Consider the following 24,345-nt stretch of genomic DNA (forward strand, 5'->3'; position numbering starts at 1 on the left):
GTTTCCATCAATTAACAAGAATTAGTTCAAAATTTCTAAAATAGTCCATCAATTAACTATGCTGCATTTTTCTTCTTACAATTTTGCCTCTACAATGAGATGGCCCTATCCCTATACTTTGAAATCTATCAGGTGTTTGTGATGAGAAAAACTCCATTTGTACAACATATACAAAAGCCTATGCGACTCCAATGAGCACATATTGCGGTGTTGGCCAAAATATACTCAAAGAACTTGTCTCTTCACTATTGCTTTGACTAGCAAGTTCAAATCTCTTTCTCTCAACAAAGCCAACAACTATCTACTATTGCAATGTTTAAGCCAATGCCAATTCTTTATTAACTTGCTAAGATGTTTTGGATCTCTTTTCATCAATTTCACGGATAATGGTACTATGAGAGTGTCAAACAGCAAAATAAACATTTTCGTACTTCTCGAATGCAGTCATGTTAGCCGGAGGGATTTAAAAATTCAGGAAGTTCTGTCCATCATAGCACCTTGCTCGACAAACAAAGAAAGTACTTGTAGTTGTATGAAGATGGCACAGAGGAAGACTGTACATAGCCACACTGACAACAATCTTAAAATACATTTCACTTCTTCAACTTGTGACACAGTGCAAAGATACCAAGAGTTTGGATTTTGATCCTTGCTTAGCAAGGAATTCTTTTCTTCAGTAGAAACGATGATGGAATAATAAAAAAAATCTTTGCCACCAATTCAAAATACATAAATTAGATACAACACAAACTTCTATTAAAATTGTTTCCTAAAGTCTATCTTTGTCAATCAAAATATTGATTTAATTTAAGTAGTTTTAGATCAAAAATAAAATTTTTGTTTTGGTTTCCCACGGTATCCCCAACCCGACAGGTCAATGACTAATCTGTCATAAATCCGAGCTCAATTTAAAGGTCTGCTGCTGGCCAATGGATTGCTGCATGCACCCTTAAATTTTATTTTTTACTTTATTAGTAATTTACATTTGACAATATCTAGTATTCAAGTAATTCTATAATTTTTTTTCTTTTATTGGTTGCCCATGATATTCCTAACCCAACAGAACAATGACTAATACGTCGTGAATCTGAATTCCATTTAAGGGTCTGCTGCTAGCCAATGAGTTGTTGCATGCACAAGGTAAGATTCAAACACACTTGCTTAAGCGGACGAGTGAGTTGACTACTCGACCAACTCAAATTGATTAGTAATTCTATAAGAAAAACTCTTGGGACCAACAATTTTTAATATTTTTTGCCATCATTTGATCAATATAAATACTAAATTGTTTTTAACAAATAAATTTTACTAATTTATGTGTACAAACTCTGAAAAATGTAGATACAAAATATATAGATTCGTATGTAAACTCTGATAAATATAAGTACAATATAAATAAAATTTCTATAAATATAGGTATAAATTATTGCTACTCAGTGCTTGCTCATTCTATAATTCTGCACAAATATATCAAGAAATTTTTTTTTAAGTATTTCATCGCAGCTTAACGCCCAAAACAGAAACCCTTACATCATAAAGATCTTACGGGATAATTACACACCTCTAATATCATCATCTAAGATTAATCTCAGCCTATTATCAGATTGGTCCACAAATATATCAAGAATTAAGATAAAGAAAAGAAGCACTTGAATGACATTTTTATATCCAACACATGCAAGTTCTTTTTGTTTTTGGTGTGGGCCCAAGGCCAAACAACCCAGCAAAACCGGGTCGGGCAAACCGGATCCCCATCCTGCCCAGGAAGATCCGGAACCTTATCCTAATCCTCTAACACCCGCGTCCCTCTCTGCAACTTTCTCACTCTCATGCTAAGAAGCACGGACACACCAAATTACTGCCGTGTCCACGTGTCGGACACGCGGTGGACACGTGTCCGACACACCTGAGCACGTGTCGCAAAAAAAAAAAATTTTTTTTATTCGGACACGCCATGACACGGCACTGGACACACGAGGACACGGCACTGGACACACGAGGACCCGGCATTGAACACGCCAGGACACGATTGGCATGTAAAAATTGCAGAAATTTTTTTAAAAAACACTTACCTTTAACCCAAAAAAATCTTGGACCCCATAAGCACAAGGAGTCTCTCACACATTTTAAATAACTCATAAAAAAACAACCCTCATTTTTTACACGACCCTTCACCTTCAGAGCATAGCAAAAGTCACCCTCCTCCACGCACCGTCCTCTGCACGCAAGTCCTCTGCGCGCCGGTCCTCTGCACGCAAGTCCTCTGCAGGCCGGTCCTCTGTGCATTGCTCCTCCGGCGATGCTCCTCTGCGAGTCGCTCCACTGCACGTCGCTCCTTCTACCTCTGTGCGCTCATCTCCCTATGTTCTCATCTTCTTTGCTTCGTGCTTTTCTCCTCTCTGTTTTTTTTGGATATATCATTAGAATTGATGCCCCATATTTTTTTGGAAAGGATATGGAAATAGGAAATAGTGAAGTTCAAAAGATAGTTAAAGAATACTCCATGTGTTTTTTTTTTTGAGGGATTAGGAAGTGATTATAAGTTCAATTGTAAATTTTGACTTCATATTATATATATGATATATATTATGACTTTTGATTTTTTTTCTTAAAATTTAATATATATATGCCGTGTCCGTGTCCGGTAAAATTTTAATTTTGGTGTATCTCCGTGTCCGTGTCCGTGTCGTGTCCCGTGTCCGTGTCCGTGTCCGTGTCCGTGTCCGTGTCTGTGCTTCTTAGCTCTCATGGCTTACCTCAGCTGCGCCACCGGAATGCCACTGCTAGTCCGCCATCGACGCCAGAGGCTGCGTTGACACCCTTTCACCCCGCCCCTTTGCCTCGAAGCATCGGTTCTTCTCTGTCCTAATCCATCGTGTCCGCAGGTGAAGCCGCCGTCAACCGCATCTCCGCCGCTCTTCTGCATCGCCAACAAAGCTCCCGTTGGATCCCCGGCTGCGTCCAGTCTCTCATTCCCTGCTTGGCTGCCGTGGCTGGGTGTGGTGGTGTTATTTACGGTGACGTTTCTCCTCTCCGGCGAAGTCACATCAGCATGGTTGACGACTGAAAGAGGATTATGAATTCCCGAATTTTGCATCAGGTTCCTCCGCGAAGTTCAGATTCTGATTTCTGGAATGCACTGTGTTTTGAGTCTCGCACAGTAAATGGCTTCGATTGGAGCATCTGAACTGGTTTGTAGCCTTCCTCCTCAGTTGTTATGCTATCTCTCGTGGGGCTTCAAATTAGCGCCCTTCTCATTGCTTCTGCTTCTGCAGCTAGGCTGGAATAAGCTCTGATTCTCATTGATTCTCCTGTTAACAGTCGACCTGAGTTATCCCGAATCACTACTGTAGTTGCTCCCTCCGCCGTCGATCATCTATACGCAGCATCTACGTTGGCCTTCAGCCAGTTCCCCGGTGGAGGTCTCCAGTAGTACTCCTTTTCTGGTTTTGTCTGAGCTGCTCCTTTATTTGCATTGCTTCCCTGATTTCTAATATTTTTTTTTATATGGCCTTGGGCCGGCCAAACAACCCGGCCCAAGAACCAGAAGCTAATAGACCTGCAACCAACCCAGACCCGCGCCCGACCCGGTTACAAGTTGACCCTCAACGCCTCAGCCTGGTCTTCTCCCTCCATCACAGCGAGCTATTCAGCGATGTGTTCATCTCCTTCAGCGATGGTGCATGATCGTGAATCTGAGCTCCTCCTCACCCATTACCTGTGTCGTTCCCAAGCCTGATTTCTAATTCTAGGATTTTTTTTGTTTTTTGGTCAAGTGGATTGGACAACCCTCATTCTTAGACATTAATACCATGCTTCACACATTCACACAACACAATCACACACACTACATGGGTATTATGGGTTTTTAGTGTTTTGAAATATATCAAGATATTTTTGGTACATTTCCCATTGATGACCCATAATAACGTTTAACAAAAATAGTTAGTTGGATCTTTGGCCCAAATTCACTCTCCAAAAATGGTACGTTTCTACTTTCTACAACTTTAGTCGTTACTCGTTCCCAATCTTGTTAAGCTTGGTCTGCTTCGTCTGTGCCAGTAATCAGTAGAACTAGAAGCAGACAAGCAGTGCCAATGGCTTCTCCATCGGCATTTTCGCGCCTTAACCTTCTCCTCCCGAAACCTTCTCTTTTCGCTGCCAATTTCCGCAGAACCCAATTCCAATTCTTCCCCACTCTTTCTTCCCGCACCATCTTCTCCTCCTCCTCCTCCCTGTCATGCTCTTCTTATTCTAATTCTTCCATAAAGGAGCTCCAAAACCCAACCCCAAAACGCGACAATCACTTTGTCATTTTGGGCATTGAAACCAGCTGCGACGACACTGCTGCCGCCGTTGTATGTATTTTTTCTCTCTTTCTTTTTGTTAAATATGTTCCCCGACTTAAAGTTTACTACTTTTTATTTTATTTTTGGCCCCTCAAGTTATTATTATTATTATTATTATTTTTTTTTGAAGTGTTTCAAGAGTAAATAAAAGATACATGTGGTTAAGATAAAAAAAGATTTTTTTTTTCAAAAAAAGGTATTATTTATCCTTTTTGTAATATTTTAAATGACCACTTGAACCAATTTAACTAATTTGATGTACCTGGCCAAAAAATGGTATGCTTTATTTTGGTGATGAAGATTAATGTTTGAACTATTATGGTTGTTGTTGAAATATATGCCTGCCTTTGAACGAAATTTGATGCCATCATAATGCAACGAGATCAATATAAAGCTAGTGTTGATTATAAGGATTAAATTAACCTTCTTTTTATTTGTTGATTTCTGATTATTTTTATATTGCCATTCTTATGGTTTGTGTGGTTTCAGGTGAGAAGCAACGGTGAAATTCTGAGTCAAGTGGTGTCTTCTCAGGTATTGTCTTGTTTTCCAATCAACTTTTATGCATTCTCAAACCAACGTTTTATACCTGCTTTACTTCTGGTTAACAATTTCTATTTTGTGGTTAAGTTAATGGCAATTTGCATTAATCACATAATTTACATCAGTATATTATTCATGGAATTTACTTGATTGACAAGAACATTGTGCAGTGTTAAGTGTTAACCACTTGTGTCATGATTATCGGTTAACATTAGGTGATAATATCTCATTTTATTATTTTTGTTAAAAATTTCTGTCTCTTCACTTATTAGCTTTAACAAACTTATCTTTCTCTCTAACTATTTGAATTTTCATAGTTAAGGCAGATCTGCTAGCGAAATATGGAGGTGTCGCTCCAAAAATGGCAGAAGAAGCTCACTCGCAGGTTATTGACCAGGTACAGGAACGGAACTTGATTTACTATAAATGGTTCACCTAGTGATTGATCTGGAATTGACATAGACAAAATCTTTTTGCTTATTTATTATAGGTTGTGCAAGAAGCTCTTGATAATGCTTACATGACTGAGAAGGATCTTACTGCAGTTGCTGTTACTATTGGTCCTGGTTTAAGTCTTTGCCTTCGTGGTAATACATTATATTTAATTTCAATATATTTCATTATATATGCCATGGAATGGATTCTATGTATTAAGCAATGTACTGCCTGGTTAGTGTTATGTTAAGTTTCACTTTTCTGGCTAGTGCTTCCATGGAATGCTCAACAATTCTTCTTACACTATGCAGTTGGAGTGCAGAAGGCTCGACAAATTGCTGGGTCCTTTAAGTTACCAATTATTGGCATACATCACATGGAAGCACATGCTCTAGTAGCCAGGTACATATATAATAGCTTTTTAATGAATATGTATTTTCTGCAAAAGTAATTCAGAGGCATGCTTGCAATATCTGGGATGGAACTAACTATCTGTATATTCATGTTGTTTTGGCTTCTGAATTTGATTGCACGTTTGTAATATCCCATAGAATATTTTTGTCTTTCTTTGTGAGGCATACATATCGTTTTGTTGCAGGTTAACTGAGAAAGATTTACAGTTTCCATTCATAGCCCTACTAATATCAGGTAATATTAAGTTGTTCCTGTTCCGAGTTCTCGTTTTCATTTATTGATAAGTGATGGTTTTTCTTCCATACAGTTGATCTAATTTCATTTTTTTTTCCTGAGTGATGGAAACACTCTTTGGGCAGCGATGTAAAACTTATATAGTTATATTGGGTTTTCACGGAAGTATCCAACAGCTTAATGATGTGAAAAGTTTACTATTTTGACTTAGCTAGAGTACAAGCTCATGTTACAAATTTTCTTATTCCCTTTTGTGGTGATTTTTGTTGGCTATTGGAACCTTTCTCCTTAATTATTGTTTCGTATTATCTTTGTCCATAACTTGTCATGTAGAGGATAGTTTTCATATTTAACTTCCATTCTTCTCTCAACAATTTGTGTTCCTCCATTGCCCTCCCAAACAAGCACCAAAATTTTGTTTACATAATTGTACATTCAAGTCAAATGTTTGAATTTTTGCTTATTTTTGTAAATGGAGATGGTCCTTCTTGTATAGATTCTTTACTCGGAACATTTCAATGCATTGCAAACATATGATTTGATGGTGTCACTGCTGACTATTACATGTGACTATCTTCTCTGATGATGATGGCATATACTGTTTTGTAGGGGGACATAATCTACTCATTCTAGCTCGTGATCTTGGGCAATATGTACAACTTGGAACAACAATAGATGATGCAATTGGTGAAGCATATGACAAGACAGCCAAATGGCTTGGACTTGATTTGAGGAGAAGTGGTGGTCCTGCTATAGAGGAGCTTGCTAAGGAGGGGAATGCCAAATCAGTAAGCTTTTCAGTAAGTATTCTTAGAATATTATATTCCACCCTTCTTTGGTTTTCCCATCTGACATGACTATGCTGGTTGTTATGCTTCTAGTGGAGATTTTAAGTTCACTCCTATTTTTATTTTAGGTTCCAATGAAGCAGCACAAAGATTGCAACTTTTCCTATGCTGGTCTAAAAACCCAAGTAAGGTTGGCGATTGAATCCAAAAAGATGTACGTAAGTATTTTCTGCTGTTTCTATTATATTTTTTATTTTATAAAAATTATGGGGGGAGCTAGGTCATAACTCAAACCTAGTAGAAGCTGGATAATCTATCCTTTATATCATTGCATGTGCTCTGTTATATTTGTTTGCCATACTATATAAACGATTTCTGCTTTGAAGTTGAGTAAGTGACTGGTTTCTGATGTGCTTCCTTTATAGCTTTACTTTTGTTTGGCTTTCCTCATGTAAGGAGGATCTCCTGTTCTCCCAAATACTTGTGTATTTCCTCTCTGGCTGGCTGATATTCTTCTTTTATCAATAAATAAATAAATAAAAGACTGATTTCCACATTCTGTTAGTGTTAGCTTCATGTAGTCAGATAATAAAAGAATGATGTTGCTTGTTGCAAAAGCATTTTTGTGTAGTAGTGATAAATTATGCAAACATCTTTCAATTTATTGTTATGTACATATGAAGATATGGGCTACGGGCTTTTTTGCAGTGATGCCAACATCCCTATTTCTTCTGCAAGTAAAGAAGATCGATTGGCCCGGGCTGATATTGCTGCTGCTTTTCAGGTTAGTTATGTTTTTGTAGGTTTTGTACATTATGGCATGCGAGACCTGTCTTCCGTATCAGGTCTAGATAATGACTTGGTTGAAATTACTGCATCTGCTCTGTCTTGATCATCTTTAATTTGTGTCTAATTGATGTCTTATTTCTACATGTGGTCAGCGAATTGCAGTGTTACATCTTGAGGAAAGGTGTGAACGTGCAATCCAATGGGCATTGAAGATGGAGCCTTCTATAAGACACCTGGTAGTTTAAAGTCTGAGTAGTTTCTTTCTTTCAAATAACATCAATCCTTCCTTTTCTATTTATTTTACATCGGAAAATCTAAATGACTTTATATTTTATGCCATCTATTGCAGATTATCTCTGGTGGCGTTGCATCAAATCATTATGTTCGATCTCGGCTTGATATGGTTGTGAAGAAGAATGGCTTGCAACTTGTATGCCCTCCTCCCCGGCTTTGTACTGACAATGGTAATAATATAGTTTTTTAGTTGCTATTAGTAGCAAGTAGTCAAAGTTCTCAAAAAAGCAAATTAGGTTGTTATCTTTTGTTGATGCATGAAAGATAGCTTTTATTTATTTATTTTAAGCTTTTTGTTGAACTGGATAGGTGTAATGGTAGCTTGGACTGGCATTGAGCACTTCCGCATGGGAAGATATGACCCTCCTCCACCTGCAGAAGAACCAGAAAACTTCGTGGTGTGTTTTCTTAGCTAAACAATTTGCTTTCCTATCACGACTCAATGGATTTGGATGCTATGATTCATCTAGGGGGAAAGATTATAGTTAATGGTATTTTACAGAATCAACATGATCGATTATTGTAGCCCAGCTCATAGAAAATGTTGAATTCATTTCTGAGTGATCAGTTTTATCTGCTCTCATGGATTACAAACTTGAGTTGCTTTTGCTGCCGTTGTCTTATTATATTCCATATTCAATTCTTTCTTTGTCCTACTAAGAAAATGTGAGGATCTAGGCTGTTTTTAAATGAACCTCCTAGATGTTGACGAGGTAATAGTAAAAAGTTAACATTTAGTGTCAGAATTTTCATCTGTTGCTACATGTTATACTTGTTTACTCAATCACTGATTCTTTCAACTGTGATTCATTTCAGTATGATTTGCGGCCGAGGTGGCCACTAGGGGAAGAATATGCCGAAGGAAGAAGTGACGCACGCTCAATAAGAAGGGCTCGTCTTCATCCATCTCTTACGTCTATAATTCAAGCATCATCACAGCAGTGACATTGCATGTACTTCCATGTTGCTTCAGCCTCTTCATGAAGCTCTGCTGCACTATTTTTGATGGGCTGAAATGTACTAAAACACATAATGTGTCAAGTCTGATGCTTTTTTTGGGACCCTGTCAATTAGCATCATACCAATGTCCCAAGAAAATTTAGCCAAGCAATGTCATCATAGGGTAAAAAAAAGTTGGGTGAAAGTGAAAATTGAAAAGAGAGGTTATTATATTAAATTAGAGTGATGCTATCACTATTCTAATTTTTTGTTTAAAAAAAGGAAAGATTGATTTATAGCTTGAATTCTTAAGGCAATTTGTAAATGTAGCACAAAATGTTTTGTAATTATTCTATCCACCAAACTGTGGTGGCACTGGTCTTTTTCCTGCATAATCTCCAGATATATATTGTATGCTTTTCACATTTCCCATTTTTTAAGTTTCGTTGTTTATATGTTGAGAAAAATTTGAGGGCCAACAATTTTAGTTTATATGGGCCAAGTGGCCAACAGTCTAACACTTTTAGTCGATTAGTGAAATTTTTCTCCTCTTTTTAAATATAATAATTTTATGGGTTAGTTTGATTGATAAAACTATAGAAGTATATTATAAATCAATTTGAGTCGATCAAATCATCAGCTCATTCGGAATATTTGGAGTTTGAATTTATATATGTATCAATTTGTTAGTCAACCAGAGTTTTAAATTTGTTAGTCAACCAGAGTTTAAATTCGTAATGAATTAAATTAATTCTTGGTAGTTCCGTAATATTATAAAAAAATACTAAAATAGTACTACATTACAATTCTAATCATCCATAATATGTAAGATTCTAAAAATTGATTCGAATTGATCGGTCGAATTGGTTGAATTACAAACCAAAAAAGAAAAAAATCGGTAAGATGTTAAAATTGGAAATCTAATAACCGTTCTTGATTGTTAAATCGGTTAGTCGAACCGAATCATGATCCGATTGGGTTTTTGAATGAAGCTTAGACGGCACCGTTTTGTAACACATTAGGGCACGGGAGGACCCTTAGCAGTCTCAGCCCTAAAGGCTATGTTTGGTTGGAAGGAAAGAAATAGAAAAGAAAGAAATAGAAAGGAAAGAAATTGAGTGGATTTTTATTTTCTTTAGATGTGTTTGGATGAAAGGAAAATAAAAAAAAAGAAATATTATAAAAAGACAACTTTACCCTTGTATTATAAAATACATTGAAAAAAGTGAAAGGGTAATATTGGAAGTTGTGAGAGAATCCCTTTTCTTTTCAACATTGGAGAGAAAAAAAATTGGTGAGTCCCACCAGTTTTTTTCCACCCCTTTTCTTTCCTCTCCAATTTCTCTTCATAACCAAACAATGGAAAATGATCATTTTCCTTCCTCGTTTCTTTCCTTCTTTTTCTTTCCTTCCATTTTCTCTTCAAACAAACATAGCGTAAGCCACGTCCTTAACCAAAACGCGCTCCTGTCTCTCTCACACTCAACCAGTTCGAGCTCCTGCTCCTCCGTCATTTCCATCCAGTCACCGCCTGATACCGCCGCCGACGCAATTGTGAACTTGGAAGCCACCGTCGAGGCGTCGCATCTTCCGTCGCAACTTTCTTCCCCTCCATCGCGCAGCCACCGTCGTAACGTCGAAGCCTCCATCGCGCAGTCGTCCCGCCGGAGTCAGCTCTGTTCCACCTTCAGCATTCGATCGTGCTCCACTGCTTCTTGTCCCCCTCTTGCGCCAGCTCTGCGCTGTCTGCGCTCCCTGGTATTCAAATTTTTTTTAACTATAATTGAATAATTTTTCATTAAACTATTAATTTTTGTTGTTAATTTTGTGAACTGTGAACTATTAATTATTTTGTGTATCAAAATAAAAAATGATCTTTAAAAATTAATATTGTACCAATGTACCTGTAAATATGATGTTATAGTTTTGAGATACAAAAATATTTTCCTTCTTTTAGTACAATACATAAATAAATAAATGCCAATGAGCTATAACTCAAATAGGATAGTCTTCTCGTACTCATTTAAATTGAATCTTTATATTTTCGATGTAGTAACCGACAAAAAAAAGGGGGGGGGGGAGAGAGCACGTGGGGGGCACATGCCCCCACTTAAACATTTCTTTTCTCTTCTCCGTGCCCCCTCCTTCGACACTCCCCTTCTTTCTTTCATTTCTTTTTTTTATTTCTTCCTAACAACAACACAAAAAAAATCCTCTCTTCTCTTCCTTTCTCAACTACAATTCCTCATCTCTTCTCCTTGCATCAACCACCCTATATCATCAAACTCACCTTTATCATCTTGCTTTCTTTTCTTCTCTACTCTACCTCTGTTTATTCAAAATCTTATTTTCTCAAAACCTCCAAATCATGTGATTTCAACTTAATGAGTGAAGGAACCATTCAATCCTTGAGTTCCAATTATTATTGAGGCTTCAAGGTAACTCTTTGACTCAATAATTAGCCATATTCCCAATTTTTGTCATCTATATATTTATGGGTATGTATAAATCCGAATTAGGGTTATTAGGGTTAGAAAATTTGGGGCTTTTGTCAAGGTGAGTAAGATTATGTTAATTGACAATATTAGTAGCTCACAAATATCATTATTGTCATATTTCTAGAGTTGTAGAATTATTGGACATCATTTGGTAGCTCGTTGACGCGCTCAGAGTTGCTTCCGGTTCTTTTGAATCAAGTTGTGAGTGGATATTATATCTATAATTGTTTTTAAATATATTATTATCAATAGCTATGTTGAATCATTAATTTTGGAGTTTGAAAATATTTTATTATTGTGATTTCTGAATTTTTGAAAATAAATATTGATTTGTGAAACTTACAATTTTATAAAAATACACACGAGATAATATTTATATATTTTGTAAAGTATAAATGTTTTCTTATTTGACCTTATGTAAATTTTAATTAAATTTTAGTATGCAATCATATATATATTGATTTGCTATGGAATTTAGTAGTATGTTATAAGCACTAGAGATTTTTATAAGTGATTTGGTTTGGATTGGTTTGGGAGACTCTGACTAGAAAACCGTAGTTAACGGCGGTTATGACGTTAACCTAGATGCATCTGGCTCAGACCTCAGCTAGCAGGGGCGTTGCTAGCCTAACGTGTAGGCCACACGTTGGATCTGTTATACCGTACGGGCACACTAGAGGAAATGGCTACCCTTAGAGGTGGAGCCGCCCTAGATGTGTAATATTTGATTTGATTTGACTTCTGGAATGAGAACTCCCATTTCAGTTCATCCGCTTAACTATTTATCTAATGTTTGTATAATTAATTAATATGAATTCCTCATCTCCGAAAAGAAATATAATTTTCAAGGTAAATTCTGTATTGTCTCGTGTGGGTTATAGATGTAATGTTTGCTCACTGAGTTGCAAAACTCACCCTATTATATTCTCATATTTTTCAGATACAGGAGTCATTCCAGGTTCTATTCCACCAGCCCCTCAGTAGATCTTAGTCATTTTGGTGAGCCCTTCTTCTTTCCAAGGGCTAAGTAATTATGTAATGGAACCTTTGCTCAAAATCTAGATTATGTCAATGCTCCATATGTCACAGGCAGGATCCTCGTGTGGGTTATGTTATTTTGAATCTTGAACTGTTTAGGTAGTGATTATGATTTGGTTATGTAAGACTTATGGTTTTAACTATATACTCTAGTTATCAACTTGATATATATATATATATATATGATGCGTATTTTGGATATATTTGGTTGTGGATATAATTTGGAGTATGTTGTAGTTGTTGTCTTGGAAATGGAGGTTTATTATTAATACAGGGAGTTAATATTTATGTTGGTAAGGTCCTAGAAACAGAGGAGATTCTGTCCGTTTTTCTGAAAATTTGGTCGTTTGGCTTGCTGAGGGACTTGTCCCTTGAGCGCCAGTCATGGCTTGGTTCGGGTCATGACATTCGATAAAAAAAATACATAAATAAATAAATACTTCTTATTCGGTCACGTATCAAATGGTTCTGTAATCTATAACCAAATCCATGCAAGGGTTTGCAGAATTTCGCTATAAAAATTATATTATATATTTTGCTTAAAAAAAAAATACACTACCATAAAATTACTGAGATTATTCTTCTGAAGTGATTCGCACAAGTCAGAATGACAAACAAAAGAGAAGAGCATTGGTTATTCCGAACTCAGAAGTGGTGCTTCTATCAAAATCTGACACCTCCAATGCCTAACTCAAACCTAAAGCTCTTGTTTTTTGAAGCTTCTTCAACCACTTTCTTCCTTTTTCTTTGTGACGCCGCACAACCCTGATTCCTTCTCTCCTTCCCCGTAAGCCCCCTTTTCTTTCTATTCACTCAGTGAACACATCTCATTATATCAAAGTCATGCTTTTTTTTGTTCTGCCGATTACCCATGTCTCAGTTATAAGAAAGTTGTGTTCTTTTTCTGTTTTTCTTATCAAGAGGGGTTCTAATGCATATTTCATGTATAGTATTCATTGGATTATTCACTTTAGCTTTTTTATTGGACTATGTTGTTATGTTTTGTTTTGTTTTTCCTGTGATCTTAAACCATTGTTGATGTTGTTGTTGTTGATAATGCCTGCATATGTTCTTGACATCTTAATTTTAGCTTTCCATATGATTCATATTTGTTGTTGATTATTCCTATGGTTTATGTCAAAAGTGTTGTGTTTACTGAAGTTTGTCATCTACCATGTTCATGTAAGTGACAATAGTTTTTGGCTACATTCTTAAGAAGCAGGGGAAATTTCTGCCATGATCTTTCTTTATGTCAGCAAACTCAGATCATTGTCTTCTTTGATCCCAGCCAAACTTTTAGGCTTTTGTTCTTGTTTACATACTCGCTCATTGTTGCCCTATGCCAAACACGTCAATTGGAACACAACCCACAGTTTTGTTCATAGAAACCCACTTCTTTCTCTCGTAGAAAGATGTAAATCCTTGATTCAGTTAAAGCAAATTCAAGCTCAAATGACCTTAACAGGCTTAATAGACAATAGCTTTGCTGCAAGTCGCCTTGTTGCTTTCTGCGCGCTCTCAGAATCTCAAACACTTGGATATTGCACAAAAATTTTATATCATACAAACGAACCAAATGTCTTTTCTTGGAATACGACAATTAGGGGATATATAGAAAGTGGAGACTTAGATGGAGCTCTTGTTTTGTACAAGAAAATGTTGCAGTATGATGGGTTGAAGCCAGATAATCACACTTATCCGTTATTGCTTAAAGCATGTTCTTCTCCTTCTCTAAATTGTGTAGGTCATACTATAGTTGGACATGTATTAAAGTTTGGTTTTGAATTTGACTTATTTGTGCACAATGCATTGATCTCTATGCTACTGTCCTATGGGGACTTAGAGGCAGCATATGATGTGTTCAATAGAGGATGTGTGAGGGACCTGGTAACTTGGAATGCGATGATCACGGGATGTGTTAGAAGAGGACTGGAGATTGAGGCTATAAAACTTTATCGAGAAATGGAGGCTGAGAAGGTGAAACCAAATGAGATTACAATGATTGGGTTGGTTTCTTCTTGTTCTCGGTTACATGATTTGAATCTTGGCAGAGAATTTCATTGTTACATCGAAGAACATAAGCTTGAGTTGACAGTTCCACTTATTAATGCACTTATGGACATGTATGTGAAGTGTGGAGACCTATTGGCTGCAAAAGTTTTGTTTGATAACATGGCACAGAAGACCATTGTTTCATGGACTACAATGGTTCTTGGATATGCCAGATTCGGTTGTCTTGATATTGCTAGGAAAATTTTATATAAAGTTCCAGAGAAGAGTGTTGTTCCTTGGAATGCAATCATCAGTGGCTGTGTTCAATCCAAGCATAGTAAGGAGGCATTGACTTTATTCCATGAAATGCAAATTAATAATATAGAGCCTGATAAAGTGACCATGATTAACTGCTTGTGTGCATGTTCACAACTAGGAGCACTTGATGTTGGAATATGGATTCACCATTATATTGAAAGAAAAAATCTTTCTGTAGATGTCACCTTGGGAACTGCTCTAGTTGACATGTATGCCAAGTGTGGAAATATTGACAAGGCTCTCCAGGTTTTTCAAGAGCTTCCTCAAAGAAATTGTTTGACCTGGACAGCCATTATTTGCGGTTTAGCATTTAATGGGAATTCTTGTGATGCTATATACTATTTCTCAGAAATGATTCGTGTTGGATTGATGCCTGATGAGATCACCTTTCTTGGTGTCTTATCAGCTTGTTGCCATGGAGGTTTAGTTGAAGAAGGCCGCAAATATTTTTCCCAAATGAGCTCCAAATTCAATATATTCCCTAAGCTTAAACACTACTCTTGCATGGTGGATCTTCTAGGAAGGGCTGGTCATCTGGAGGATGCTGAAGAGCTTATCCAAAATATGCCTATAGAAGCGGATGCTGCGGTATGGGGTGCTTTATTCTTTGCTTGTCGTGTTCATGGCAATGTTCAGATTGGGAAGAGGGCAGCTATGAAGCTCCTTGAGATGGATCCTCAAGATAGTGGGAATTATGTTCTCCTTGCTAGCATGTACAGTGAAGCGAAAATGTGGAAGGAGGCAAGGAGTGCAAGGAAACTAATGAAGGAAAGAGGGGTTGATAAGCTTCCTGGTTGCAGCTCCATTGAGATCAATGGCATTGTTCATGAGTTTGTGGTAAAGGATGCATTACATCCAGAGTCTGAAATGATTTATGAAAGCCTGATTTCTTTGACAAAGCAACTGGAGCTTCTTGAAGTTACATCCGCAGTTCCAGCTTCTAGAGATAATCTTTCCTTCTAAACTAGCCTGCTTACTTGGTGTGCCTCTGCCGACTTCTCATAAAATCATGTATCTGAACCTCAACGCTACATGAATTTAACATAATAAGGTGCATTATGGCACACTGTCAAAGTTTGAAGTGTTGCACTCTAGTAATGACTTTTTTCTTAGTTGCTCCTATATTCTGTGGGAAGACAAGATCAAGTTAAAGAAATTTAAGTGCTTATGTGATATATAAAACACTTGCTCTTATATATATATTGCTATTATGTTTTGTATTATTAGTATACAGAATCAAGAATACCTAAATAATATTGGTTTAAGACATTTGTAGAAATTATATTGTTGACACTTGACACTTATTTGCTTGTTTCTCCTACTACTTTATGCTACTTGCTTCTAATAGTTCCGCAATTTTGGGTTCAGGGCTTAGGAGTCCAGAGGAAGCTGGCATTGTAATTTTGCCTGACATTGAGGAGAGCAATTGAGAACTGGATTCGATTCAAGATATTTGTATATCATTGCTGAAGTGGACACCGCTGAAATGGTAAGGCAGCAGAAGTGTTTTATTGCGACTACTTCCCCACATCTCCCTTAACCTTTGAATTACATTGAACCATTGATGTTTACACTAACAACAATTTTCTGCTATAAATAGGCTTCATACAAGGAGAATAGAACTGCCCAAATTCGGCTTGTGAGTTCACATAATGAGGTTTATGAACCATGTGATGATTCTTTTGCGCTGGTTGACGCTCTGCTTGCCGATCGCACTAACTTGTTGGAACATTGTCCTACAATGTGTATGGAGATTGGCTGTGGCAGTGGATATGTCATTACTTCTCTTGCTCTTATTCTTGGGCGCGAAAGAGGTGGCGTCAACTATATCGCAACTGACATAAACCCAAATGCAGTTAAGGTGACCCGTGAGACATTGGATGCACACGGGGTTGATGCAGAGTTGATATTAACAGATATTGCATCTGGGCTAGAGAACCGTCTAGCTGGTTTGGTTGATGTCATGGTTGTGAACCCTCCTTACGTACCTACTCCCGAAGATGAAGTCGGCGCTGAAGGTATTATCTCTTCTTGGGCTGGAGGGGAAAATGGAAGGAGAGTAATTGATCGGATTCTGCCTGTTGCAGACCATCTTTTGTCTGAAAAGGGATGGTTGTACATGGTCACCTTGACGGCAAACAATCCCTCAGAGATATGCCTGCAAATGAGGAAAAAAGGATATGCTTCTAAGATTATCATTCAAAGATCGACAGAGGAAGAAAGTCTACATATAATCAAGTTCTGGCGGGATTTCGATACTATGGTAGATGAGGTAACAGACCAATCCCTTATTGGGTTCCTGGGCTCCTTGCTTGCACAAATTCCTCTATTTTCTCTCTGGAGAGGCAGCAATAGTAACGATAACTGCTGATTAGAAGGTAAACTAATTGTTATTATTTAAGGGATATCTTTTTGCTATTTTAAACATGAATGTCTTGCTATACCTTGTCTATTCAAAACCCTATAATAAATCCAGTAAATAATCATTGCTTCGCTAGGTGGGGTTAGACATATGGATCAACTGAGGCTAGCAAACTCTGTCAAAGACCACATTTTAAGAGAAAGCATTTAAAGCAAGGTTTTTTTATAGGCTTGCCATGATTCTTCCTTTGTTCTATCCCTTTCAATTGTAGTGTGTTCTGCTTGATCCAATTTTCTCACAAGAGCCCCAACTTTTTTTTCTCAATTGAGTAATTTATCACAGGCCAGTTTCTATTGTCCGTCACTTCACTAGTTGCAATTTTTTGAGTTCTTTCATTTCTGATGTTATCATTTCTTTTCTTTTTAAATCACGGATCACCAATTGGTTCTGCTCATATCGTTTGCTCTTTTGGACTTCATTTCCCAAAATTTACTACCATAAAACACTGCTGATCTTATAAGCTTGGATTGAATTTTTCTTTTGACTTCACTTATGATTTGTATTTGTATTTGCATTTGCTATTATATGCAAATATGAATTTTTTTTTTCAATCGGAAAAGTGATTTCTTTTCTGCCAGTAAAATGCAAAAATACTCGAAACCTTTAAATACATGACTTCCTGCTTTTACTTTTTACAAGCTAATTTTGAAAAGCGATCCCTTAGATAGTTTCAAAATACTCGTAACTTTTAAAAGCTGCAAGCATAAGTGTATCATCTTTTTTATTTACCAAATACAAAACTAGATGTTTGTGCTTTTGAAAAGGACAATTTCCTTTTCAAAAAGCTTTTCTAAACTAAGTTTTAATCTAATCAGTGGACATTATGTGTCCTTGTTTGTTTCATTTTATTCATTTGTGGCTTCTTTCTTTGTTCCCTATAGGGAAGAGTTAAAATTTAGCATATTGTCCTAAAATTGGAGTATACTACAGGATGAAGGACAGAGGTTGCAAATTCATTGAGGATAACACAACATAATTAGCAGTTATAGATGGATGAACTTGCTCAAGATCCAGTTCTTCTACTTGGCTGGCCACACACCACAAACAGCTGATATTGAAAGTTTGTTTGTAACTTTAGGCATTTGTGTCAGCATCTTCTAATCAATAGTTATAAATATTTTGGCAGAATCACATTTTAACTTCCAATAAATGTATTATTACATAGTTTTATATAACTTTTTTTTATTTTCAAATTTCAACTCATGCATAATGTTGTTGTTAACGTGACTTAACAAGAAATTGCAGGGAAGAATAGAATAAAAGTAGAGTCAAGCAGAACATTTTCTCATAAAGCGATTCTATATCCCCATCTCACACGTTCCTCATATTTTCTTTTCAATTTGGTTTATCAAATCAGTATGAACTATGAAGCCCTTTCTGGTAACTCAACTTTATTAGCTTCATGACTTTATCCATGAACTGGAAATAAATTTGATGCGTAATGTGAGGAATGGACAAAGTAAGAGTCAGCTTGTAGGAGACGGTATTAAGAGTTTAAGACAGTCAAAATAAGTTATTCCTCTTTGGCAAATGGCAACCTATTTTTTATTTTTTCCTTTTTTCTTTTTGGGTTTTTGAAGTATCTCCAAGCACACACACCAAGAACCAATCTGACATGGATTTGAGCTTCAATTAAGAATTTGTCTTTAAATTATTGTATATATAAAGTGAAATTGAAAGTTTTTATACTTATTTAACTAAGCAAGTGAGTATTAAGTAATTTTTCAATTAATTAATGGCATTACTTTATAATCAAAGTGCTTCAATTCTAACGGGTCCACTTTACATGTTAATTTCTTTCTATCTTTAATTTCCACAAACATGCTACATCCTGGAAAGTAACCTCTCCATTATTTATGCATATGTGGTCATATCATGTTGATAAATTCAACCAAGTAATTGTTACGGTCAAGTTGTCCGAAGACTTGCAAAATGAGTATAGAAGACTTTGCAAGACACGGGATAGGACCCTATTATCATTATTCAATGATTATTCATATGAAAACATTTTTATGTAAAGATAATAATTAAGAATTATTAAATAATCTATTCTTAATATATAAAAGTAGGACATTTCTTTCCTCCTACTAATGCCATGTCAGCAATATTGCTTACCTGGCACAACTTTAGAAGCAACCACTCAATTCTTGCCAAATCAACTATTATTTCCAAATCAGCAAAAAAAAAAAAAATATACAAATAAAAAACTAAAAACTAAAATCTAATAAATTTGTAACTTACAAATACATTGAATTCATATTCCTATATTTATTATATCTTTACCGTTATAAACAATACAATAAATTTATAACCGCAACAATTAATTTATTAATTTTTATAAATAACTCACTAAAGGTAATAAACATTCATATTACAAATGTCATAATAATATTATTAATCATAATAAATTTTACGTTATAAGTATTTAAATTCCATACCATTTAAACTACATATATAAGTCTCTTATCAATATTCCTTCACATAACATCAAATTTAGCACAAAAAATTTATTTTCGAACTGTACATCTCAAACTTACTCAATAGAGCATCATTCTTTCAGAACAGAACGATTAGATATCGAATAACTATCCAAGATCTAATGGCCATGCAATGAGAATCTGATGATCAGGTATGACAAAAAAAATCACAACATGCATCATACATTCATACTTACTCAAATACCATATACCTAATGATAATATAAATTGAATATTGGAATGGAAAAAGATCTTCACAATTTTAACAACTATAAACGAAATTGATGACAAATTAGGATGGAACTATGTTAAATATAAAAAGTTTCAGAAGAAAGCATATAAAAAAAAGAAACAACTACATTTGTGGCACATGTAATCAAACACCACAATATCCAACAATAAGATAACTCTATATACTTTTCATAATCTCATCTATCAAATTATTAGTTGCTAACCCAATACTTATTTTAGGTTCATAATTCAATTAAAGGTTTCAAATCAAAGTGTTACAACAATTTTTGTACTATTTGATGGCGACGCAAAAAACTTATTGGGCACAACTGCTTCAAATCTAATGACATTTCAGAAAAATAATGACATTGAAGCACCACCCCATCAAGAAATTAAGGAGAAAGAAAATCATACAAATTCAAGACACATCTTTGGAAGAAGAACATACATACAAAGATGGAACCAAATAACACAATAAAAAGTGTATCAAACTCAATAATTCATAAAGAACATGTCTTCACAAGAACCTATGATAAAAAGAAGAAAGCAGCAACTCTAACAAACAACAAAAAAAAGGAGGACGAGCGCCATATAAGATGACTAAGTCCATCAACTAAAACAAATGCAAAAATCAAACCACCAAATAAAATGTCACTTTGTATAACTCCAACATCCAAATCTTTTGTACTACAAATTATTTAAAATAAAACACCTTTTAAATTTAACTTCAATTTACACATATTTAATTTATTTCTACAAAACATAACAATTTTTAATCTTTATTATATACTATCATTAATTTACCGTCCCGCACATCGCGCGGGTCTCATTCTAGTTTGATATAATTGACTAAACTCTTTAACATAACATGCATCAATATTTTTATTATTTTCATATGCTGATGTCTTCATATAAGTAACTATTTTATTTTTTACGTTTTAAACCATACTTTTAAAAAGTATAAAACATAAGCTTCATAGCTCAACAAATTAGTTACCATTTTAGATTTTCAACTTGAGAGCTAAACTAATGCATGGTAAGGAGTTTGAGGTGGCAGATGATAGTCGAAGAATATTAGAATTGAGTCATGTAACTAATTAATTAATTAACAACTCCTGATCTCAAGTTTGATACAAAATCTCAATCAATGTATTTATTCTTAATTGTTGAGTGGACCCTATTTTTACACAAGTATAGCTATTTAGTGACCATTTGACAAGTTCATTATGATTCCACAAGAACAGTGCAGTCTCTTTGGACCGGAAGCTTCCAAAGTTGAAAGTGAAAGTGAAAGTGAATGCATAATTTTCCACAATGAAGCCGTGTTTGTGCGTGCATTGTAATGGTATATAAACATACACACTAACGCATTGTAGGTACAAGAGCCTCTTCTTTCAATTTGAGAACAAAACAATATATAAAATGGTGGCAAAGTGTAGTAACTGTGCTTTACTGATTATAGCAGTGGTGCTTTTGTTTTCTACCACAGGCTCTTATAGGATATTCCCACCAAATGCACCCAACCTCACCACCGTGGAGCCGCCTTCCTCTTCCTTCAATAATTCGGAAAGACAGGCATTGATTCAGAGTGGCTGGTGGGGTAGTCATCACGCCATTGACCCAAACCATTGCTATTGGCGGGGCGTTAGCTGCGACGATGCTGGAAGTGTTGTAGGGATTTACGGATGGGAATTGAATTACGAATCCAAATTATTGCAGCTACAGACCTTGAACTTCACGGCCTTCCCCAATTTGGTTTCTATGAGTCTTGATGGAATGGGGCTTACCGGAAGCATCCCCAAAGAAATTGGTACTGTTACAAAGCTTTCTTATCTTGTTTTGTCGAATAATAGTCTTCATGGTAAACTGCCTCCAACACTTTCAAATCTTACTCAGCTTGAGTTCCTTTATGTTTCTTTTAATTCTCTTAGTGGCATCATTCCTTCTACTTTTAGTCTATTGGAGAATTTGATCGTTCTCGAGTTAGATTCAAATCAAATTGAAGGTCCCATACCACTACAAATAGGGAATTTGAGTAATCTTATAAAGTTGAATCTTTCACACAATTTACTCAATGGTTCAATTCCTTTTACCTTGGGACAATCAAAGAATTTGATATATCTCAACTTAGATTCAAATCAAATTGAAGGACATATACCAATAGAAATAGGAAATTTGAAACAATTACAAATATTAAATCTTTCAAGTAACTATCTCTCTGGTCAAATACCTCTTCAAATAGAAGCATTGGTGTCTTTACAGGAGTTATACATAGACTTCAATCAAATAAATGGTTCCATTCCTTCGGAGTTTCAAAATTTGATCAATTTACACACTTTGTATCTTTCTCATAATATGATATCTGGTGTTATACCACCTAAGCTGTTTCAGCTCCCGAATTTGGTCTCTCTTCATCTTTCTAACAATCAATTAGGTAGAAACATACCATCAGAGATAAGAAATCTTGATTTTCTCTGTGACGTAAACCTATCTAATAACAAGTTAGAAGGATTGATCCCATCTCCAATACTAAACTGTTTCATGAGTTTTGGGAAAGTAGACTTCAGTAATAATTTGTTAAGTGGAAATATTCCTTCAAAAATCGGTTATGTTGATAAACTTGACATGAGTCACAATCTTCTTAGTGGTAGCATACCTTTTTTGTCCATTAGTGATAATCCTTATATTCCTTGGAGAGAATATTCTTTATCAAGTTTGGATCTTAGCTATAATAATCTCACGGGTATCTTACCTGTAGAACTTACAACTATACCTTATATAAATTTGTCATTTAACTTTTTTGAATGTCCACAAGGCTGCAAAGGTTTTCATGCAAAATCATTAATTGGTAATACTCCAAGGTCTGTCAATTCTTCCGTTCAAGTTCAAAAAACCGAAAAACCAAGGAACCTAATTGTAATTGCTCTTCCCATCACTTGTTGCTTTCTCTTTATCATTTTTGTGGGCATATTATGTTATATTCGATGCACCAATAAAGTTAAATTTGAACAAAGTTCAAAAAAGGATGGAGACTTGTTTTCCATATGGAACTATGATGGGAAAATTGCATTTGAAGACATCATCGAAGCAACACAGGATTTTGATATTAGACACTGCATAGGAACTGGCGCTTATGGCAGTGTGTACAAAGCCCAACTTCCAAGTGGCAAAATTGTTGCATTGAAGAAACTTCACCAAAGAGAGTCACAAAATCCATCTTTTGACAAGAGCTTCCGCAACGAGATTAAGATGTTATCACAAATTCGTCATAGAAACATTGTCAAGCTTCATGGATTTTGTCTCCACAATCGGTGCATGTTTTTGGTATACGAATACATGGAACGAGGAAGCTTATTTTATGCCTTAAGCATGGATGATGATGAGGCTAAGGAGCTAAGTTGGAGCAAAATGGTGAATATCATTAGTGGAACAGCTAATGCTTTGGCATACATGCATCATGACTGTTTCCCACCGATAGTTCATAGAGATGTAACAAGCAACAACATTTTGTTGAACTCAGAGTTGCATGCTGTTGTCTCGGACTTCGGAACTGCTAGACTTCTTGATCCTGATTCTTCAAATCAAACATTACAAGTTGGAACGTATGGATACCTTGCACCAGGTGATGTTTTCTTGTAAAATGTATTGATATCTTATTAAATAGATTTAGTTCTTGAGTATGAGATAGAAATTGGGTTCATTGACACCATTCTTGGTCCGTGCTGCAGAATTGGCCTATACAATGACTGTGACAGAAAAGTGCGATGTTTACAGCTTTGGAGTGGTGGCATTGGAAACATTAATGGGAAGACATCCAGGAGTTCTAATATTGTCATTGTTCAACTCGTCTAACAAATACATAATGATAAAAGATCTCTTGGATTCACGCATCCGCTTACCATTATGTCAAAGAGACACTCAAGCTATAGTTCAAGTGCTGACATTGGCATTGGCATGCTTGCGCTCTGATCCAAAGTCAAGACCATCAATGCAGCAAGTGGCATATGAACTTTCTAATTTTGAACAATCATCATTGTCTTTGTCCTTTTCTGAAATCTCAGTTTTTCAGTTGATAGCTTAAGAGATATATTTTATTTCAATTGTGCATGAGTTGCTTGAGTTAAGCTTATCAATAATGTAAATCTTGTTCCTCCTTTTATTATTGCATCTTGTGTTGTTTAAACATGAAAAAAAAAATGCTGTTTGTTTTAAGAATAAATGTAGGTTTTTTTTATATTGAATTTAATCTTTGCATGCAGCCAAATCAAGTGCTATTAGTCTCTTATACTTAGTTGGATTCTCGTCTAACCCATTTTTTACCTTTTCTCTTGGTGCCGAATTTTTTTACTTCCATTTTTTTGTGTAAAACACATGACAACCAAGCATATTGAAGGTTAATTTATATTGGTTAAAGTGAATTTTTCAGCTTTGACGTTTCTCTTGGCCCTTGTATAGGTTAAATACGGTATCCAAGCATGCATAAGGATGCTTGATTAAAATTGATCATTTTACTAGTTAAGTAATTTTTTTTTTCTAGTTTTAACATCTCAATATGACTTTTGTGTATAGTAAATATTGTTTTTT

General features: G+C 35.6%; 5 protein-coding genes and 1 pseudogene across 8 annotated transcripts; 4 read left to right on the top strand and 2 right to left on the bottom strand.

Annotated features, from left to right (window-relative positions):
* Nucleotides 1-52: 52 nt before the first annotated feature.
* On the bottom strand, nucleotides 53-1,044 carry LOC130963426 (protein NRT1/ PTR FAMILY 7.3-like; annotated as a pseudogene).
* Nucleotides 1,045-1,502: 458 nt separating this feature from the next.
* Nucleotides 1,503-3,809, bottom strand: LOC130960333 (uncharacterized). The gene is made up of 2 exons (XM_057885713.1): nucleotides 2,757-3,809; nucleotides 1,503-2,399 (listed from the first exon to the last, which is right to left on the bottom strand). The coding sequence occupies exons 1-2, from the start codon at nucleotides 3,095-3,097 to the stop codon at nucleotides 2,369-2,371; spliced, it is 372 nt and encodes a 123-aa protein (XP_057741696.1). The 5' UTR covers nucleotides 3,098-3,809; the 3' UTR covers nucleotides 1,503-2,368.
* A 127-nt stretch (nucleotides 3,810-3,936) lies between these two features.
* LOC130960332 (probable tRNA N6-adenosine threonylcarbamoyltransferase, mitochondrial) lies at nucleotides 3,937-9,271 on the top strand. The gene is made up of 13 exons (XM_057885712.1): nucleotides 3,937-4,358; nucleotides 4,839-4,883; nucleotides 5,215-5,289; nucleotides 5,383-5,479; nucleotides 5,639-5,729; nucleotides 5,926-5,975; nucleotides 6,585-6,775; nucleotides 6,892-6,977; nucleotides 7,472-7,547; nucleotides 7,705-7,788; nucleotides 7,902-8,016; nucleotides 8,156-8,244; nucleotides 8,663-9,271. The coding sequence occupies exons 1-13, from the start codon at nucleotides 4,098-4,100 to the stop codon at nucleotides 8,789-8,791; spliced, it is 1,389 nt and encodes a 462-aa protein (XP_057741695.1). The 5' UTR covers nucleotides 3,937-4,097; the 3' UTR covers nucleotides 8,792-9,271.
* A 3,620-nt stretch (nucleotides 9,272-12,891) lies between these two features.
* On the top strand, nucleotides 12,892-15,594 carry LOC130959668 (pentatricopeptide repeat-containing protein At2g22410, mitochondrial-like). Its single transcript, XM_057885311.1, has 2 exons — nucleotides 12,892-13,108; nucleotides 13,544-15,594. The coding sequence occupies exon 2, from the start codon at nucleotides 13,558-13,560 to the stop codon at nucleotides 15,592-15,594; it is 2,037 nt and encodes a 678-aa protein (XP_057741294.1). The 5' UTR covers nucleotides 12,892-13,108; nucleotides 13,544-13,557.
* Nucleotides 15,595-16,001: 407 nt separating this feature from the next.
* On the top strand, nucleotides 16,002-18,319 carry LOC130959684 (uncharacterized). 2 transcript variants are annotated; one of them, XR_009078767.1, is made up of 4 exons: nucleotides 16,002-16,120; nucleotides 16,232-17,009; nucleotides 17,130-17,209; nucleotides 17,984-18,319. XR_009078767.1 is itself a non-coding variant. In XM_057885312.1 (3 exons), exons 1-2 carry the CDS (start codon nucleotides 16,118-16,120, stop codon nucleotides 17,000-17,002), a joined length of 774 nt encoding a protein of 257 aa, XP_057741295.1. In that variant the 5' UTR covers nucleotides 16,002-16,117; the 3' UTR covers nucleotides 17,003-17,009; nucleotides 17,984-18,310. The 2 variants fall into 2 exon arrangements, 1 of the variants encoding a protein (XP_057741295.1); XM_057885312.1 differs by lacking the exon at nucleotides 17,130-17,209 and having other exon boundaries at nucleotides 17,984-18,310.
* Nucleotides 18,320-21,130: 2,811 nt separating this feature from the next.
* On the top strand, nucleotides 21,131-23,923 carry LOC130958441 (probable leucine-rich repeat receptor-like protein kinase At1g35710). Of its 3 annotated transcripts, none has more exons than XM_057885216.1 (3): nucleotides 21,131-21,571; nucleotides 22,577-23,383; nucleotides 23,490-23,923. In XM_057885216.1, exons 1-3 carry the CDS (start codon nucleotides 21,184-21,186, stop codon nucleotides 23,840-23,842), a joined length of 1,548 nt encoding a protein of 515 aa, XP_057741199.1. In that variant the 5' UTR covers nucleotides 21,131-21,183; the 3' UTR covers nucleotides 23,843-23,923. The 3 variants fall into 3 exon arrangements, with proteins under 3 accessions (XP_057741199.1, XP_057741200.1, XP_057741198.1); XM_057885217.1 differs by having other exon boundaries at nucleotides 22,883-23,383; XM_057885215.1 differs by having other exon boundaries at nucleotides 21,131-23,383.
* The last annotated feature ends 422 nt before the right edge of the window (nucleotides 23,924-24,345 follow it).

Source organism: Arachis stenosperma, chromosome 2, assembly GCF_014773155.1.
Source record: "Arachis stenosperma cultivar V10309 chromosome 2, arast.V10309.gnm1.PFL2, whole genome shotgun sequence".
Lineage (NCBI taxonomy): Eukaryota > Viridiplantae > Streptophyta > Magnoliopsida > Fabales > Fabaceae > Arachis > Arachis stenosperma.